The sequence below is a fragment of the Plectropomus leopardus genome, chromosome 11 (genome assembly GCF_026936395.1).
Source record: "Plectropomus leopardus strain MGB_pleo_1.0 chromosome 11, ASM2693639v1, whole genome shotgun sequence".
Lineage (NCBI taxonomy): Eukaryota > Metazoa > Chordata > Actinopteri > Perciformes > Serranidae > Plectropomus > Plectropomus leopardus.
This window is the reverse complement of record NC_142186.1, coordinates 6,606,505-6,625,753: the sequence shown is the minus strand read 5'-3', so window position 1 is coordinate 6,625,753 and position 19,249 is coordinate 6,606,505. Positions and strand designations below refer to the sequence as shown.

At 39.8% G+C, this 19,249-nt stretch overlaps 1 protein-coding gene across 6 annotated transcripts in view; it reads right to left on the bottom strand.

Annotated features, from left to right (window-relative positions):
* Nucleotides 1-19,249, bottom strand: part of spire1b (spire-type actin nucleation factor 1b) — a 47,947-nt gene extending 28,698 nt beyond the window's left edge. For 3 of the 6 annotated variants that reach the window (XM_088083890.1, XM_088083889.1, XM_088083891.1), the window contains exons 1-3: nt 18,629-19,249; nt 12,037-12,065; nt 203-439 (exon numbers count right to left, since the gene is read on the bottom strand). In XM_088083890.1, the coding sequence (XP_087940016.1) occupies nt 203-439; nt 12,037-12,065; nt 18,629-18,980 (618 nt within the window). In that variant the 5' untranslated portion in view covers nt 18,981-19,249. The remainder of the gene's footprint in view (nt 1-202; nt 440-12,036; nt 12,066-18,628) is intronic. The other 3 variants (XM_042489118.2, XM_042489119.2, XM_088083892.1) reach the window with 2 other exon arrangements.

The following is a 19,249-nucleotide window of genomic DNA, read 5'->3' as shown; positions in this document are numbered from 1 at the left end:
CAATGAGCTGAAAGACACTAAAATATCCTGGAGAGCTGCAGAGTTGGGTGATAATTATCTGTGGTTCATCACTATGGGCAACATCTTTCACATTACACATTGTTCATATAAATATATTTATAGCTTAAGCATTAATAGCCATCAACAGCTGAACAAACATAGAAAAGACAGCTACAGTCACTTTCTAAGCTACCTGACGTACCTTGAGGATATCTCTGTAGCCATGGACGCTGGAGATGTTGTCAGGGTCGTCTTCTGCCTCATCCTCTTCCTCCGTGGCCTCATAGCCTTCGTCGGGGCATGCATCCCTCTCGGCCTCGGCCATGTTGGTCATGAGGTCAATGAGCTGCTCCAGAGGAGGGCTGAGCTCCCTCTCCTCATTCTCCTTCAGCCCGTAATCCAGAGCCTTGTAGATCATGATGCCCAGAGACTCAATCACCTGAGAGAGCACAGGAGACAACCAAAAAGCTGAGCAAGTTGATCATCTACATGCTTGCATGTACTTTTATCTACAAGCATTGTTGCTTCCAACAAGGTTAATAGCTTAAAATGCACAAAGGTTGCACACATACGAAGTGAAATCCAGCCAAACATCAGTCTGATGATAAAAAAGGATGTACAAATATAAAGCAAACAATACGTTTATTTGTGAAGAAAGCATCTTTTGTTTTGTTTCATACATTGTTCTGTTGTTCATCTGCCACGTATTAAAAACAAAAATGGATTAATGTCTTTATTATGCAATATGATCCTCTTTTGTGGATCATATTGGAGCTGAACAGCTGCAATATCGTGACCTCATGACTCAGCCTTTGACAAGAGAGCTTCCTTCGTCATTCGCATGCAAACACACAGCAGCCTTTGACAGGCTGACGCTAGGAGCATTAGTGATAGTAGATCTTGTGATTAAGTGACGCATAAAGGAAAATACTATCATCCCATCGCACATGTCCTCATGACAACACATCAGTCTTTTGAAGGATGAAGGAATTCTGAATTTTTGGCGGCATCAGTCAAGATATGTAGGAGGTCATCTGCCATGTGTTTCTGACATTTATGAAAGACTTTGAGGAGGTCAGGAGTTGAATGATACTCCACCCAACATTTTTTGCAGTAAATACTTTCATTTTAGGTCTGAAAGATGGCTATCAAAAGTGGGTATGTTTGTTCAGTGCTTGAATTCATTTCAGTGACACATTTTAATGACTGCAAAAGGATTTTTAAAAAACGGCTTATTTGTTTTTTTGTTTTTAGCTTAAAAGATTAGCATTTTTACACAGAGGTTCAACTTGTCACAAAGGACAACATTTGTTGAGTAAGCATTATAACAAGACCAGCACTGTTACAACATTCTGCACATACAATGGCTTATGATGGTTTGTTTCGACCATGAAAACTTTAAGCTGATCACAGCGGTTGTTTTCTGTACACAAGTGGCCTTAAACCTGCATTAACTGGTGTTTTGGCCACTTTGGGATAATATTCACACTCCTTGAGCTCTGTTTTGGTCTCCGCCAACTCTTGTGGGAAGTATCTCCCTCTTCAGCTGCTAAATGTGTCACCTCGTAGGGGGCACCACATAGTTGGGCGAGTGATGCCTTGGCCATAGTAGAAAGATGTGATGGCATCATTCTATATAATAATTAGCCATGTGCTTCTGCTTGAGTGAGTGTGTACACTGTAAAATCTGATAAGATGATTTTACTTTAAAAACTCAAGAAAACCAATTGCCATGAAAAAAATGTAAGTAAATATAAATACAAATCTTAATTTATGTTAGCTTTATATCTTTTTAAGTCTACTTAAGATTTAGTTTTATATACTTAATATTGTGAAATTGTTGCAACTTAAAAATGAGAAGTTTTAAATGATTCTTTCTAAGTTTTAGCAACTTCAGCAAACAAGTATACTGTGCAATATATCTGTATTCTGCCGGCTGCATACTAGTCAATCGTATTTGTATTTTCTTAACTCGCACATCATCCAACTTCATCATTCACAAAATCCTCTTTATCATGATTAAGTTAAGTCAGACTTACTTGGTATACTGAAGTTGGTAACACTTAAAAAGAACAGGGTAAGTTTATGAGTCATTTTTAAGTTGCAACAACTTCAACAAAATTAAGTAAATACAGCTAAATTTTAAGTAAACTTGACACTTAGATATAAAGTAAACATAAAATAAGGTCTTCAGTTTCCCATTTCAAGGAAATCAGTTCCCAATATTATTAAAAGTTAGAACAAACTGCCAGATTTCACAGTGTAGTGTATTTTCCGAAAAACAGCAGTGCATGTTTGTTTTGGGGATACTGGACTGTCAAAGGGGCTTTCCGACCAATGGGACATTTCCAGACCATTGAGGCTTCATAATTATTAGCTGTCAGAACCATGACATGGCACCACTGTGTGCTAGCCACTTACTTTACTAGTAGCTTAGCTAGTCGCGAACTTATCTGTTGCCATTTGGTGATGCATATTCAAAGTGGGTTAATCTTTCTGTTGTGTTGGAAACAGTGATTAGAGCTGTCTGAGTGAATCACAATTTTAGTCTCTATAACCAAAACAATGAGCTGAAAATGTCTACAGAGCGGAGGGGACCTGCAGAGTTAATTCTCTGAGGGCTCAAAACAACAACTTTTTTTTATAGTTACAATATTTCATTTGTTAATATAAAAATGCTTATGAGCACTCCTTTAAGTGGTAATCTTGCTGTAAGCTCACCTTTTATGAGACATGTTTTCACAGCCATATTGCTGTACCTCACCAAAGGAATAATCATCTCAGCACAATGATAACTACATCAATGCAGCCTGAGCCAGGCTTTAACTGCTTTATTGAGCCATGCTATGTTTTTTTTCATCCACAATGAAGGAGTAAGCTGAGCAACAGCATTTCATTTTATCAAGTCTATGTGACAATAACCCACAGGACAGAAAACAAGCAAACATGGAATTTATTGGATGGAAAATGGGAGTTAGGTGGTGTCTCACATTAGCTTTTTGCAAGAGGTCTTCTTCTGCATGTAAACTCACTCAGACACACCAATCCTCATTTTACAGTAATGAAACCTATCCTTTTAAATATAATATCATTTTGGAGAAAAAAGGCTTCCTGGAAGGTGGAATCAATGCATTTGTTTTCTTTTTTTAGTGCCTCAAAAAGTAGGGAGATGCTGTGCTCAGTCAAAGCACTCAATCTGCCCTGAAATTGGAGTGTCATGGTGGATAAAGGCTGCAATGCCAAAGCCAAGACAAAAGACAAGAGTGGGAAATCACACAGGGGATTATTCTGCAGCCCTGAGCACCGAGAAAAGACTGAGAGGCAGCAAGACAGCATATAAAACATTGAGAGAATAGAAACTATGAGAAAGGGGGAATAAGAAGATGCAGGATGGAGTGAGAAAGACACAGATCAGAGACAGAAATGTATTAAGAGACGGGAAAAAGAAGAAGTAAATGAGATGACGAGTCACTGAATAGGTCAAAGAGGTCAAGAAGGGTGGAGAAGGGTGAGACATCAAGTGAAACAGAATCACAATGAGTGTCTGTGTGCAGGAAGATCAAGAGCAGATCAATGGACGTTCATGGAGGGAGGTGGACTCATGAGAGATCTATCCTCCTCTCCTCCATCAGTGCATAAGGGCTGGGTTTCCTCAGGGGGGGACCGGCTGAATGCCACCTCTTTGTCTAAGCTCCACCCAGATCACACTCAATGATATATGACACCATGCAAGCACACACACACACACACACACACACACACACACACACACACACACACACACACACACACACACACAAAAAAAAAAGGCTGCACATGCAAACATACTCCTCTAGGGACCTGCTGTGACCCCAGGCTATGACTGAGAAATCCTCCTCAGCAGACAGTTAGAGCATGTAGAAACTGTGACAGCTACAGACTGATCTGCCCTGCTCAGCAGTTAATGGTTTTATGTGCTAAGTATGTGGATTTTCAGGCTCCTGTTTCTTATCTGCAGCTTATCTAAAAACTATGACTTCAAGAATTCCCCCAAAGGCTGCATCAGTATCTGATCCACAAAAAGGGAGATATGGATGAGATAAATTAAAGGCTGCAGCAGACAGGTTTGGCAATTCTGTCTTTCAATTTTTTCACTGACTGATGATAAATGTGTTTTTTTTTATCTGGCAGTGGAGGCAGCCACAAATTAAAATTGTGACTTCACAAAGATTAAAGGCATCAGCCATGGTGTGCCACAGTTTGAAATAAACATTATTATGTTTTTCATTCACTGTGCCTTAAGTGTTTATTTAGCCCAGCATCAGGACCATTGTGCTACTCAGATGAATAAAAAATAATTCAGAGCTGTGAACGCCAACATCCATTTAATATGAGTCAAAGGTGGGGGGTAGTTTGGATTTGTTTGAACTGGGGTTGTAAAGGGTACTTATCCATAGTCAGTGTATTACATACAGTAAATGTCAGTCAGCATTCCCCCAGTTTGGAGAAGCAGACAGGAGAGGTGACGTGGAAGCTAAGCAATGTACTGCAGTGGATGGAGGCCAGAAGCAAAATGTATTTATATTTATATTTTCTATATAAAAAAGTCCCAAAAATCAACATCAGTTTAGGTGTTTTCTACATTAAGAGTATTTTTTACTGCCTAATCTTTCCATCAGACAGTGTGGTTCAGACAGAAAAGCGGTTAACGGTTAACGGTTCTTCAACTGCCCTTGTCAAAGAGACCAAACTCCACTGAGAAAAACAATATTTTTACCTTGCAGAACATGTGAGCTGCTGGTCTATCACTGCCTTGATCAGTTAGTTAATTTGTGTTATTTTGTGACTTTGGGAATTCAAAATTAACGCTTTCAGGTGCCAAAGTTACACAATAACACAAAAAGAGTAACTGATCGAGGCAGTGATAGACCAGCAGTTCCTGTGTTCAGCAATGTCAATTCACTGTATTTTAAATGGGTTCTGGCTGTATTGATAAAACTGCTTCACTTCACTGTTGGAAATCGCTATCTGACGGTGAGGTAAAGCAGTAAAAACATTCTCAATATAGCAAACTGATACTGATTTTTTATGAGGGATTTTTTAAAGGCTAAAATACATTTTGCTGCTACCCCTGTCTACAGCAGTATGTTGTTTAGCTTCTGTGTCAGACTTCAGCCTGCCTCTTCAAACTGTGGGCAGGCCAACTGACATCTACTAGCCCCACTTATAGAGATCCAAAGTATCCCATGAAGTTTGGGCCCATTATACCAGTTTGGCACTTTGTATGCCAGTTACTTCAAACTGACAGGGAATGGCATTTAGATACTCTGTCCATGACCTTCTTGTAGGTGGTTGTCTGATTGCTTTTAATGTGTGCAAAAAATAAGAATTCTCCCTGTGACTGTGAGGCGTCTGGACATGAGGGTAGGCTAAAGCAAACAAGTCTCCAGTCCACTAAGAAATCTCCATGACTGGTTCCCAGGCTTCCAGGAGACCGAGCAGAATGATGGGATGGAAGGGAGAAAGGGAGGGGTGGAAGAAAAAAGAAAAAGGGAAACAAAAAGTGGGGAGAGGACAGAGATGTCAGCTAAAGGAGATTTGCCAGTGCTGCAAAGTGCAGCAGTGGCCATCATCACAGGCAAGAACAACATCAAACAGCTTGGCTTAAATTTCAGCATTCCTGTCACGTAGGCCAAAGAGCCAACATAAAAACCATTGTGACGCACAGAGGAGAATGTTTTTTACAATGTTTCCTGAGGCCACGTAATCACCGTTGTCCTGCAATCACCCCAGAACCTCACCTGAACTTTACATTAGTCTCAATAGCTAATAGCTACCTATCTGCCACTGGCTATCCAACACAAAGTAGATCTTAAAGTATAGTAGAGTAAATCTAGAAACACTTTGGATAAAAAAAAAGGATCAATATTCTCTTGTGTAAAATTAACATTCAAAGAAAAAGAGCTGAGCCTGACAAGTTGAGTCTAAGGTGTTGTGAAAACCCACTCTACAAAAGATAAACCCAATCTAAGATTTTTAGTTCCACCACTGATGGTACATCTACAACTAATAATTTCCCCTGTCAGTTAGTAGATACCGTGACATCGTTCATGTCTGTACAGTATACATGAAGCTGGACACAGCTGCCAGCTACCTTAGCTTAGTATATTAAAAAAACAGCTAGCCTAGCTCTGTCTAAAGGTACAAAATCTGCCTTCCAACACCTCTAAATCTCACTAATCAACATGTTTGTTTAGTCTGTACATGAAACCCAGAAAGCTATAATTTGTGGATTTACATTGTGGTAGGTGCCAGACTGTTTCTTGGCTGAGATCAGAAACTCCCTGTGTCTGCTGGTTGCCTAGCAACCTCATGGTAAAGACAAGACTGGCTCCAGCTTCATATTGACCAGATCAAATCATCAAAGTGGTAGGGATCTACTCATCTATCCCCTGCAAAAAAGCAAAATGTTAAAATGTTACTTTTCAAAAAATATATTTTTGAGGGTCCAACAAACCATTTTAAATCTTAAGATATTTAATCAATATTTAATTATTTAATATTAAACAGGAAATAGCATTAAATCCTCACATTTAAGCAGACTGACCCAGTTTGGAATTTTTTCTTGCTAAAAGAGTGAAAAGATGAATCCATCAAATTGTTGATTCATTTTCTGTCGCTTGACAAAGCAATTAAATACATGTGATCAAATCCATGTGTTGCAAATTCTATCTGACTAAGGAAGGTCAGGGAGGATTACATGTGGCAAGAACTCTGATGGTCTATGGATCCAACAATTGGATGCAATGGTCGGTTATGCACATTTATCGGACTAAGACAAAGACACCAGCTGCCAGAGACAGTGAATCACATTGTTTTTTGTTCTGTGGCTTTGCATGATTTTCGCAGACCAAACATCAGAGCCAATTGTGCTAATTAAATGCTGAAACATCAAATCTGTGAGATCTGCTCTCTGGTATCCATCAATTACTGTTAGCCAACCAGCGGAGGATTACCAGAATCAGCACAAACTGGTCAGCATTAAAGGATTGTACAAACAATGAGGGGGTTTGAAAACATTTATATTTACCCATTAGCAGGTTCACAGGAATTAGGTCATGGCAGTGAAAGTAAACAGGAAGTGAGCAGGGCAAAGTGGAATTTCAGTTTATAAGCTGTTATAACAAAACTTCCTTTATTACACCTTTTTGACATCAAGGGCGGGAATTTTGGCTCAGTGTCGCTCCATCTGGTGCCATTTCATTTGAATTCTTGACAACACATCCTGGATTTTTAAATGTGGCTCTAATGAGCAGCACAGTCTCTCTTAGTCTCTACATCACAAAGATAAATTATGACCAAGCCACATAAACTCTAGCTCCATAAATTAAGACATAGCTCACTAAAACTAAAAGCAGGAATGAGGAAATCGATTCTTGTTCTTTGCACCCTCCCAGCTTCACCCACATCTTCAAAGATATTGAAATCTTTTACAATATGCAGAAAGTGAGATCAATTGGACAGATTCTGATGGGACACAAAGAAAAACAATTAGCTACTTATATGTCAATAACGTCTTCGAAATACCACTTCAGTATCAACTGCTTAACTGAAGCTTCACATAAGCGACCAGTCAAAGACTTTGGTGCACAAAAGGTATGTATATGTAATAAGTCTGCCACGCTCAAGCAATCCATGCAGATATCTGCCAGGGCCACCCTCCAGACGGGACACATTAGTTAAATCAAGATCTATAAAACTGGAGGGACCACAGAAAAGAATGGAGAAAACATAACTCTACATCTAACAAACTTATTAATGCGATTATAGTAAAGTCAATATGTCTACTTAGTAGTCGATGATATTAGCTAAAAGTGAGTGTTTCTTCCTCTCAGGCATAAACAAATACTGAGGAGATTCCCGTCTCACATTCTTACGTCTGCCTGCTGCTGCGACCTCTGACTGTCATATGACTGAGCGCGGCTGCTTTGGGCTGTCTGGTAGATGTGGAGCCCACATAAGTAAGCGGAGAGAACGCTTGAGCCAAAGCACAGAAATTTTTCCACCTTTTCCTCCTTTTTTTCTTTACATCTTCTCTCTTTCATGTCTGCTATTTCTCTTTTTTTATGTGCACACAAATGATATTCCAGCCAAAACACTTTAATAACTCCTGACTGAATTGTCTGTTTACTTTAAACACTGAATCTGACATTAAACTCTAATCCCTTCCTAGACTTCAAAGCTCAGATGTTAGGAGAGCATGGAGCATGCACAGTTAAACTTTGACAGAGGGGGACGTGATGAAGCATAATCCACTGATTTCCCTGCATCACGGGACTAGGAGGGTCTAGCTAGCACAGACACAGGGGTCACTAATAAATTACTTACTTACTTTAGAATGTGAAAAAGGGAGACTTGGTAGCTAAAAAGAATAATTTTCACAATTGAGTGATAGAATACAACAAATAAGTTGGCAAATATCCATTTCCAGTGAACTTAGCAATAGTGGTTAGACTGTTTATTTATATTTATATTTATATTTATATTTATATTTATATTTATATTTATATTTATATTTATATTTATATTTATGTCAGGGTGGTGCAAAGTGGGGGAGACATGTCAAATAATTTCATAATAATTCATGATAATTTCATAACTTTTTTAAAGACTGGGGAGGGATTTATTGGTTTTTTTTTTTAAATTTTGGCTTAGGGGAGAGACATACAACTTAAATGGCTGAATTATGTATATATTTTAAAAACCATTTAAATCCCAAAACTGGCAGGTGAGTTTGAGGGGCTTTTTTTTAACCACAATTACACCATTTATCATAGTTAGAAACTGTAAAAACCAAAATTATCATAGGATTTTCAAATTTCCAACTGTTTTTGAACATAAGGTGCCGGAACTGTAGGAACATAACTGAATCTAATCTTAAAATAATATAAATATATTTTAACTTCCAACCATCAAAGGGTTAGGGCCTATTTATCGTGGAGGAAGAGTCATTTCCCCAAGTCACTCAGGGAGACTCACGAACAAACCTTTGAAAAAAAAGATGAAAAAAAAGTCTCACCCCAGTCACCCCCTCCTCTGATAAATAGAATACAGTCTCTTGCTGAACATAGACCCTTGCAATGAGCTTGGTTCACTGGTTCAGGAGAAAACAGCATCATCTGACATTCACAGCCGCATCGTTTGCTAGAGTTCCTGCTGTTTGAAGCCATGTGCAGATAATGTGTGTCAGCTCTGACTACACATGTGCTCCTGTTCATCCAGCTTTGGGCTAATTCCACACTGTATGCTGCCTCAGGATTTAACGCCGTCAAGCATCAAGCAGCTCCAACAACTTGTCAGTAGTTTTATCAGTCAGTCTGTAACTCACTGTATTGTGAGGACTCATTTCTGGTGCAAAGCTGCTTAGCAGAGATTTGTCTATACAGTTTCACATTCTCTGCTTCTACTGTGATCTGTGTGTGTGTGTGTGTGTGTGTGTGTGTGTGTGTGTGTGTGTGTGTGTGTGTGTGTGTTTGTGTGGCTGTGTGTGTGTGCGTGCGTGCGTGCTTGAGTTATTCGTTGTCCATCTGTTATCGCAGCCCTATTACACAGCAATCAAACTCCAGAGCCCCCTGAAAACTGCTGCACACTGTCCATAATGAACTGGGAAGAGATCCCAAGTCAGACACAAAATACTTTCAGAGCAATTATTAGCTTTGAATTCATCACTCTGACAACATCCCCTAACTAGAGCTCCAGATCCCTGCAGGCTAAAATTGTTCCATCTACAACATCCAGCAAAATACAGCTCAAAGGAAAAAGCAGAGAACCTAATCCTTCTACTGTAAGACCTATTTTCACAGGCTATTATCACAACAATTAACAGCAGTTGATGGGAGCACAGAGAGAGGGTGTGGGATAATTTGAAGCAGCCATTTAATTAAGTCTGAAACTGCTCCCAGTCCTGTCATCAAACAGGAGGCCTTTGCTGGGTGACATTTTCTACCAGTCAATCCGAGGAGCCAGCTGGGAGCTGTGGGGCCGGTGGAGAAAATGAAGGGGTGAAGACGCTTCGCAGGAAGAACGGAGGCTGGGACACATGCCAGAGAACTGTCCACACTGACAACTTTTGTCTTTTGTGCTGTCAAAACAATTTTAAAGTGTGTAACTAGCAGCCAGCATAAACTATTTACAGCAATGCTGAAAAAGTTGTAAAAGAGTAAAAGCCATTATCTTGTGATGTGGCCCTCAGCCCGGTGTTAAGAGAATAGTTGTTTGATTCCTTGCCAGAGGATAGATGAGAATATCAATACCACTTTGATGCCTGTAAGTTAAATATAAGTGTAGGTAGGAGCAGGGTTGGTTGATATGGAGAAAATCAAATATCAAAATCAAATATTCTTGACCAAATACATTGATGTGTTTATTGTGACGATTATACTGTACCTAAGACCAGGGGAAAACAAGTGTTCTGCATAGACAGCCTTACTTTAAACCAACCACATCAATTACTGTAATAATACTATGCCAAAGAGCTGCTGTGTGACATATATATATATATATATATATATATATATATATACTGTATATATGTTACATTAAAAATATATATGTTTTTCTTATTTCCATCATTTTTAGTTAACTTTCTTGTTTGTTTTTGTTTTTAATTTAATTTTTTGGGCTCATTTTTTGGTAATTTCCTTGTAATGTTTTTACTATTTTTCTTGCAAATTTGTAGACCATGTCTTGCTACGTTTCTAGTTGCCTTCTCCCCAAGTTTTTGAAATAAATCAAACCAATTTGCTCAGGTTTCAAATGGTTAACTCAGCATAGCAGAAAGGCTGTGAAAAGGTGCAGTTAACCTGCTTATCTCCAAAGCCCAGTTTATATCTGTTTATTGTGCGCTATTATTTGTTTAATCTTAACAAACACAGAAAAAGTAAAGATGACTTAGGCCTCCTCCACTTAGCTGGGACAACACATTTCGTCAGCTTGTGAGGAGTTGGGTATATTTGTAAACTTTGGAAAGAGCTATACTAGTTGTTTCCCCTGTTTCCAGTCTTAATAAGCTAAGTTAGCTGCCTCATAGCTCCAGCTTTACACTTACAGAACACAGACATGAGAGTGGTTTCAATCTTTTCATCTAACTCTCAGCAGTAATGAGCATGTTTCCCGAAATATAGAACTATTTCTTTAAGATATTATACTCTGGGAACTGGTTCATGACATCTACATTTTAACAGATACGTGATAATAGATAATGTAAATGATGCTGCATCCCACAAACTCATCATCAACAACTTGCATTGTTGATTGTTGTTTGTTCTTCTGAGATTATTATCTATATAACGTTGATTCTGAAGCTTGCAGCGGAACCAATTACCTATTCGAAAAAATACATTTGAACTTGTTTTGTTTATTAAAGTTATTAGTTTAAGCAGCGGTGGACCAGCAGCAGCTGCATTGAGAGCATGAGGATTAACACACGACACACCCACGGCTTATGACAGTTTCAACCACAGCACGATGTGACACTGGTTGCATTTGAAATAATCCTGCAGAGTGCCCGCTCTTAGTCTTAATGTTATCTCTGTTGCTGTGGCTGTCTGCCCTCTCTTACTGTAACTGGCTAATGTAACCAACTGCGGAGGGTAAATATTTAAAAGGAAATAATGTTATTATTGTGGCTAAGCCTGCCATTAGCTCTCCCTGTACAATCATATATTTCCCTTTTAAAAGATCTTGTTAATTGCCTGACTGGTTCCTTTCCAGAAATGCAGGCAGGGAGTTTCCCAGCCCTCTCTCTGTGAGGTTTAAAGGTAATCAACATTCCAAACATGGTTTCAAAACTGGTTACACCCAAACTAATCCACTGATGTGACCAAAATGCTAATTTTAAACATTTATACTTATCGTTTTACCACCAAGCAACTGGGTTGCACATAAAAACATAAAGTTAACATTGCTGAGGCACAGTAAGCAAAGTTGAAAAAGCCTTTGTAAGCATGTAATGATGAAATACAATCAATACAAAAGAACTACAATGGGGTTACTCACCTCTGTTGTTGTGCAAGGGCTGTATTTACCTGCAGGGAAACAAGAGAACAGTGTTGTGATAAGCAGATGTAAGCCTATAAGCATAAAGCAGCTTATATACACACATGCATGGTTACATAGGTAACACTGTTCACTAACACTTGGGAGTCATTTAATTTTGGGAATTAGCCTACTCTCTACAGCTGCTAAATCAGAAACAGGGACTGAGCAACTGAGAAGATGAATGAGATGTCATTCCTCATTTGTCACTGATGGAAAATCACAGGTCACAGGAGACTGTGAATCACTACAAATAGCAAGGAGTGCAAATTTCATAAAAATAAATCAAGTTCCAACAACCAGCAGTCCAAAGATTGTATTCATGCTTTTTTTTTAACCAAAAACTCATAAGGAACAGAACATATCTACAAATGCTAACAACAAAGCAATCCGCAATCTTTATGTGCCCAATCAGTGTTGATAATGAATGTGATTAATTGAAGCAATGAATTCCTCAGTGCCTGCTACAATGACAGAAAGAGCTGAGTTCTGAGCTGTAAAATCTGTTCATTTGACGTGACTGTGATGTAGTTGAATGCAAAAATGACTGCAGGCTGGATTTCGCCTCTGCATTACCAAGAGACGTGCCTCAGAAGTTGTTAAAAAAACAGAATTTTCTTGTTCTCTCCACTTGAATTACAAATAGCTACATTTCCAAAAGCAAAAGCTGCATCCTAAAAAAGAGTGCAGAGGATGTTATGGACGTGGATACATTTTACAGTGTTTTGGCTGAGTTGGGTATTCAACTGTATTTATTCCGAGTATGCGACAGAAGAAATGTAGTGGAGAGAAGCTGAGACGGCAGAGATCAAACACTCACTTGTGGTGCCTTCGCTCAAATTGCCCTCTGTGCCATCAGAAATTGAAGCATTCTGCTGCAATTAATTCCAGTGTGCTGTCGCTGACAGAAAGCCTGTGTGTGCATTACTATGCATGAAAGTTTTACTCCACGTCTGGGTTCATGTGAGATCAGACTACAGAGCCATCATATTTTTATTTGGTTACCCAAAGAAGTATAGGCACGACATACAAACCTCAGCTACTCTATGTTTGTCTATGTTTCAGCTATGGGCATTGAAAGCTTTGGCGCAATGCATCCTGGTACATGGAGGCACTGCCAGCACTTAAGAACTCAGCTTTTTCAGTCAATGTATTGCTTAATTATAAAAAAAAACTGTATGGATACACATAACAAGCAGAAACTGTACATTTGAACCATGTATTTTGAGAAGAGTTAATGCATGTAACAAGAGTTAATTGACAAACCTCCCTAGAACATCCAAAACAGAGGCAGGAGGGTGCCAAGGGCATCAAGAGGTATAAATCACCAGTTAAATCCAGACAAGGTTATCACTTCAAGATATTATGTTGATTCTTTGGACAACCATTCACCATTTGTCCAAATCATAAAATCTGCCACAGTACGATTTTGATTTGGTTCAGGGGCCCATACCATCTGCCCATTTCACATGATGAAAACATCACATAAACAGTGATAATAGTTGTAAGTACAATAGAATTTACTTTAAATTATCCCCACTGTCACACATAAAACAGTACATTTGATAACTTTAACTCTCTGTAAGAAAGCCCTTCCAGGAAGATTTTTTTTTTTTACATTTTAAACCCAAACCTTGATCTTTTTGCTAAAACTTTAGGGCTATCTGTTTAAAACCCCCAAAGGAACACTTTCCGTATATTAACAACAATACCATTCATCAAAAAAATAAACTTCGTCTCAATAAAACTGTCAAGGTTCATAGACAAAACTGGTTGTTTTTTGCTAGTCACGCAGTATTAGCTAAAGCACTTTTACACTGAATACATTAGCCTAGCGGCTAGCGGACGTTTGCCCTACTCATGGCTTAACAATTTAAATATATTACTTATAATTTTTCTTACTCACGGGTGGTTTAATTCTCTCTATCTCCTGACAAAGCAGCGCGGTTTAATTTCAGCCTGCGTGCTTATTTTTTCAGTCTAACATTATCGAAACAGAGCAGCTAATGTCGCTGCGAAAAGTTAGCTTAGTGAAATCAAAGATCCTCTACAACACATCTGCGCCCACACGAAATTGTATTTACTTCCGGTCCCCTAAGTGGGCGTGGTCATCTCTCCCCTGCTTATTCCCACCTTGTTCGGAAATGTATATTTGTACAGTACAACGCAATAATCAGTTTAGTTTAATGTTTGATTCTCATACTTATCTGCTAGCTCTTTGCATCAATCAAATTGCATCGCTGATCACTGAATCAGTATATCAATAGATAGTTTCACCCCTAATATTTAGACTATATAGGTCCACTGAAAAAGCAGCAGTATATGACAAATTGGGATCAAAATGTGTTGCAAGTTAATAGCTGCTTGTGGTCTAGCATCCTCACACTTTCATACGTATTAGCGATTACATATTCTCTTCCTCATAAACTTATTTCTGAGAAAGGGTTCAGTGCTCTCATTACGCAAACTAGACCAGCTTTAATAAAAGCTTTGTTTCATTTCTAATTACTTTGCTTTAAGTAACATGTGACTGATGACAGGAAGCCATGTTGCATGAATGTACTCCCTTCAAGAAGACGACCCACTTAAATGTATCTCCGGGCCACATCTGCTCAGCTTTTACTTCACAAACAAACAGCCTACAAACAGATGACCCTCTTAACAAATGGCTGTTTTGTATTGTAACACGCAGTAATAAAATGTCACAACAGCTCTGACATCATCTCATGACCTTAACTTGCATCAGCAGGTTTGAATGCCACACTGCTGTATGCACTGCTATACGGTGCCGGAGAGTTAACAGTGTGATGTGTGTCTGCAGAAAATCGATTGTGCTCTCTTAATATTACCATACCAGCATGAAAATAAATCTATTTATAAAGTTTAAGCATGAGACAAAAAAAGTTACACACTGTGTGTCCTGGTTTCATGATACGTTCGAATATAATACAAAGTGTCAGGTGCCTCAGATAAACTGTGGACATGGTTTTGAATGACAACAGGGTCTAAAGTTAACCTTGTCTGGATTTAACTTGAAGTCAATTTAGCAGTTGAGAGCTCCAGCGCTCCTAAATCCTTAAAACCTTTGCCACATATTTATCTCATTGTTTACACAAATGACTTTGTCAGGCTGAGCTTGTGCATAAGGGAGAAAGAGCCTTTGCTGAACAGCACAGAGAAATGGCAATTACATCAGCAAATTACCCTACAAACTGAAACCATTTGTTTTGTTACAATGATTAAAAAACTCCCCAAATTACTATGGCTAAAGACACATACCTCTAAAGTTGTCATTGGGTTCATGGAACAATTGTGAGATAGCTTTATTAATATGAATAAATAGAACTGACGATTAAAAAATCTATCCAAAAATTTATATTGGCGTCAGCTGTACAGCGAACATTACGTGTTAGAATTAAGAGTGTGTGCTTAGCAAGCAAACAGAAACAGATAGTTAAAAGTAATCAATAAAGCAACCATTCAAAGGAACAGTGTGAAGAATTTAATAGCATTTAGCAGTGAGTATTGCAAAATGCACCAGCTAAAACTTCTCATGTGCCAAGTGTGAACTCCCAGTTAGGATTCCTTCAGTGTTCATTATTTAAGAGATTTTTAACCGGGAGCCAAATAACACGCCCACACCTCCTCCTCTCCAAAACAACTCCATAATATCAATGTAATATTGATTTATTGCCCAGATCTACCTAAAAATAAGGGATACATGTTTAAATACACCCTGTGTAGGATAATATGTCTCACCTTATCTGTGTGCTTCATGAAAAGAGAAGGTGTGTATAATATTTTGCTCATTTGGTGTTGGCTGTAAAAAAATGGTGAGATATTCATCTGTGAAGTAGCACCCTAATTACTGAGGCAATCTCAAAAATAACTAAACATAACTAAAAAACATGCTTAACTACAACAGTTCGGAACATTCCTATACATTTCCCATGATATGACATGAGCAACGAGGAATAACAGCCTGGACTCCCCTCTCCAATGGTTGCATCCATGCTCCTAAAAATAGCCCATTCATTCTAAGCATATAGAGCTACAGGCCACAACCAGCATCATCATCACAGCTGTGCCTCTCAGATTCCCTCTTAGAAGTTGATTAGACAAAGCATGCGGTGCATTGATCCAATCAGAGGCCAAAATGTTGACTGAGTAGTGTTCAGTTGTGTGTGTGTGTGTGTGTGTGTGTGTGTGTGTGTGTGTGTGTGTGTTGGAGTTAAGAGCACATCTCTGCGGCCCTCAGGTATAATCCATTACAGACAGAGATAGATAGGCATTTAGTCAGTCTGATGTGTACTCTGTGTATCAGCAGATGTGATTACAGCACACACTGAACATGCCGGGCCACAATCTGACAGGACACTGTAACGCATTTGGTTTGAGTGCATGTTATTGTTCACAGACACACTCATGACAGTAGCAATACATACATCACATGGGATGTAGTGTCCTCTGTTTTGTTTCCTGGTTGTTAAAAAGATCTGTTGTAACTGCTACTGGGCAAATACCACAGAAACACTTAAACTCTGTCCCACATGAGACACAAATTACCATTAAGTACAAAAATGTCACTATAAACGCCCCACAGACACAGCGTGAATCCCTAAAGGGATATTTCCGGAATATTGCAGTGATTTTTCATTTGGCACACTTTGCTTCCAACACTGTTCTCTCTCACTTTGTGGTATATTTTCAGCTTGGCGATAGAAGCACTGTCATACTAGCAGGGCTCTAACTCCTCTCTTTTATTGCACCTCATTCATTACAGCTGTAATCAGCTTTGTCTGCCATGTCACAGGTAGTTAGGAACAGCTGCATCAGGCCATAAAGACAAGACAAGGGCGTATGTTTTATTTTAACACATTGGGGGCATATTAAATGAGGGTTTGGGGGTCCTCCACCAGAAAATTTTGAGTTAGAACCCTTAATTTCCTGCATTCTGATGAATTTGTTTGCACCAGTTTGTTCTGTATCAATTTATGGTGCAAATGTCTTTAATTTTGTCAAAAGTTTTGGGTTTTTATTGTGGGGGACAAATTATGGTTCAGTTCAATACAATTCAATTTTATTTATAAAGCCCATTATCACAAAACACAGTTTGCCTCAGAGGGATTTACAGAATATGACATCCCTCTGTCCTCAGGCCCTCACATCGCCTAAAGAAAAAATTCCCCAAAAAAAAACTTGTAACAGGGGGGAAAAATGGAAGAAACCTCAGGAAGAGTAGCTGAGGAGGGATCCCTCTTCCAGGATAAACAGATGTGCATTATGTCAAAACTACTGATTCATGTTACATCAATCTGTGCCAAATTCTGGTCCCTACAGCTTGCACCTGGGTGAGAACCCAACAAGCAGAAGCACAACATAGCGTCCCAAAGCTGGGAAGCAGCCTGCAGAGCTCTGTGGCTGGCTTCCTGCCGTCAGGCCATACTGCGGTGGAAAAAACAGAGCTCTGCAGAGCTGCCAGGCTCAAAAAGGAGGCAAAAGCATCACAAAGTGCCCCAAATCCAGGAAGCTGTCCATGAAGCTCTGTCAGCTTCCCAGTGAACTGAAACTATAACTGCAACTCCAATGGTTTATGTCAATCTGGTCTGTTTCTTATTTTATTTTAGAAATAGCCCAGTATCACTGGTATTTGTGATTGTGTTTTTTAAATCACACAGGCCTACTTTGCATGTTTTCAGTTGTGTCTAAACAGAGAGGGAGACTAGCAGACTCCAAAAGGCACTGTTGGGTCCCAGAACTGAATCCAAGGTACCAGCACTGGTACTGGTACTGGTAAGTGGTATCCAACCCTACCACAAATACACGTTCTAAATATTGAGGAGAATGAGGCCGCTAGTACCCACAATATGATATTATCACGATATGATATTATCACAATACTTAAGTCTCCCCCCTGAACCATCATCTTCACTGTTTACACACACAGGCATCTGCCCACACCTTGATCTGATCCACCCCATCCATCCACACATCAGCTTGTTATCACGTGCTTCAATCAAATGAAGCAGAATGAACACATTCATCGGATACCAGGTGGCAAACCGTCTGAGAGGCTTTTAATAACCACATGATGCACACACATGTGCCTTCAGTGGGGAGGAAGAGTGAAAATCAGTGAAAACACTTAAGCAGAGGACGTGAGAGCAGCAGGGGGCTCTTTGTTTGCCAGTGATCGGGTCATGTGTAATGGAGCCTGGTTGTTGTTGTTGTTGTCCTGCCGCAGATTAAAGATTAATCCTGAGGTACAAATACAGCACCTGATCAGGAAAAACATGCAGAAAGCCTCCACACGTGCAGCTGGGAACATGCGTAGACTGCACATTTTATTTATAGTGACATGATTGCTCTGTGGTATAACATTTGTATTGCGGATTAAAGGCTACACGCGTGTTTTCGCGTGCTATGTTGTTATTTACTGAAGTCTTATACATAAAAACAATCTCAACACCTCCATTAGTATTTGAAATGCAAGTGCTGGCCTGGCCTAGATCGGACTGGCTTTGGGCGCACTCAGTCTTACATAATGTTTTACCTTCACAGCCCTGGTGTTCCACCCTCACAGAGCCGTCTTTCTGTATCCGTACATCCCCCGGTCCAGATATCCTCCTGAGATCCGCTGATGATGCTCCGGCGGCGGCGGAGGTGCTTCTCCTCCTCCGGTGTCCCCTCGCCAGTGTCCTGCAGCACTGATAACACACCGCCCAAGCCTGCTCCTCGTTGATGGGCTGGCTGTAAAGCCTCAGTATCTCCTCCAAAGAGAGACAGTCCAGTCCCGCGTCCTCCTTTGGATTCATGGTACTATGATGCTGCTGCTCATCCCGGTGAGTCGCTGCAGCAGCATCACCCGTCAGCCCTCCGTGATCCCCGCTCCGCCGCTCCGCCATCCTTTCATTATCTCAGCGCAGGAGGCCTGAGATCGAGGACAGGATCAGGCCGATGTGTGAGCGCGAACCTGGAGGCATTGATGCTTCGTCCTGTCCTGCTCCCCGGAGCTGCACACCGCCCGTCCGACGCCTCGTTCAGGTTTCAAGAGCAGCAGTCATGAGACGTTAAGTGTGTGTGTGAGGGGTTTGTGTGATCGGAGCCTCCACCGTGTATGTGTGTGTCTCACTGCCAGCCTCACTCCTTCATCACATGATCTTTCTCCCTCTCT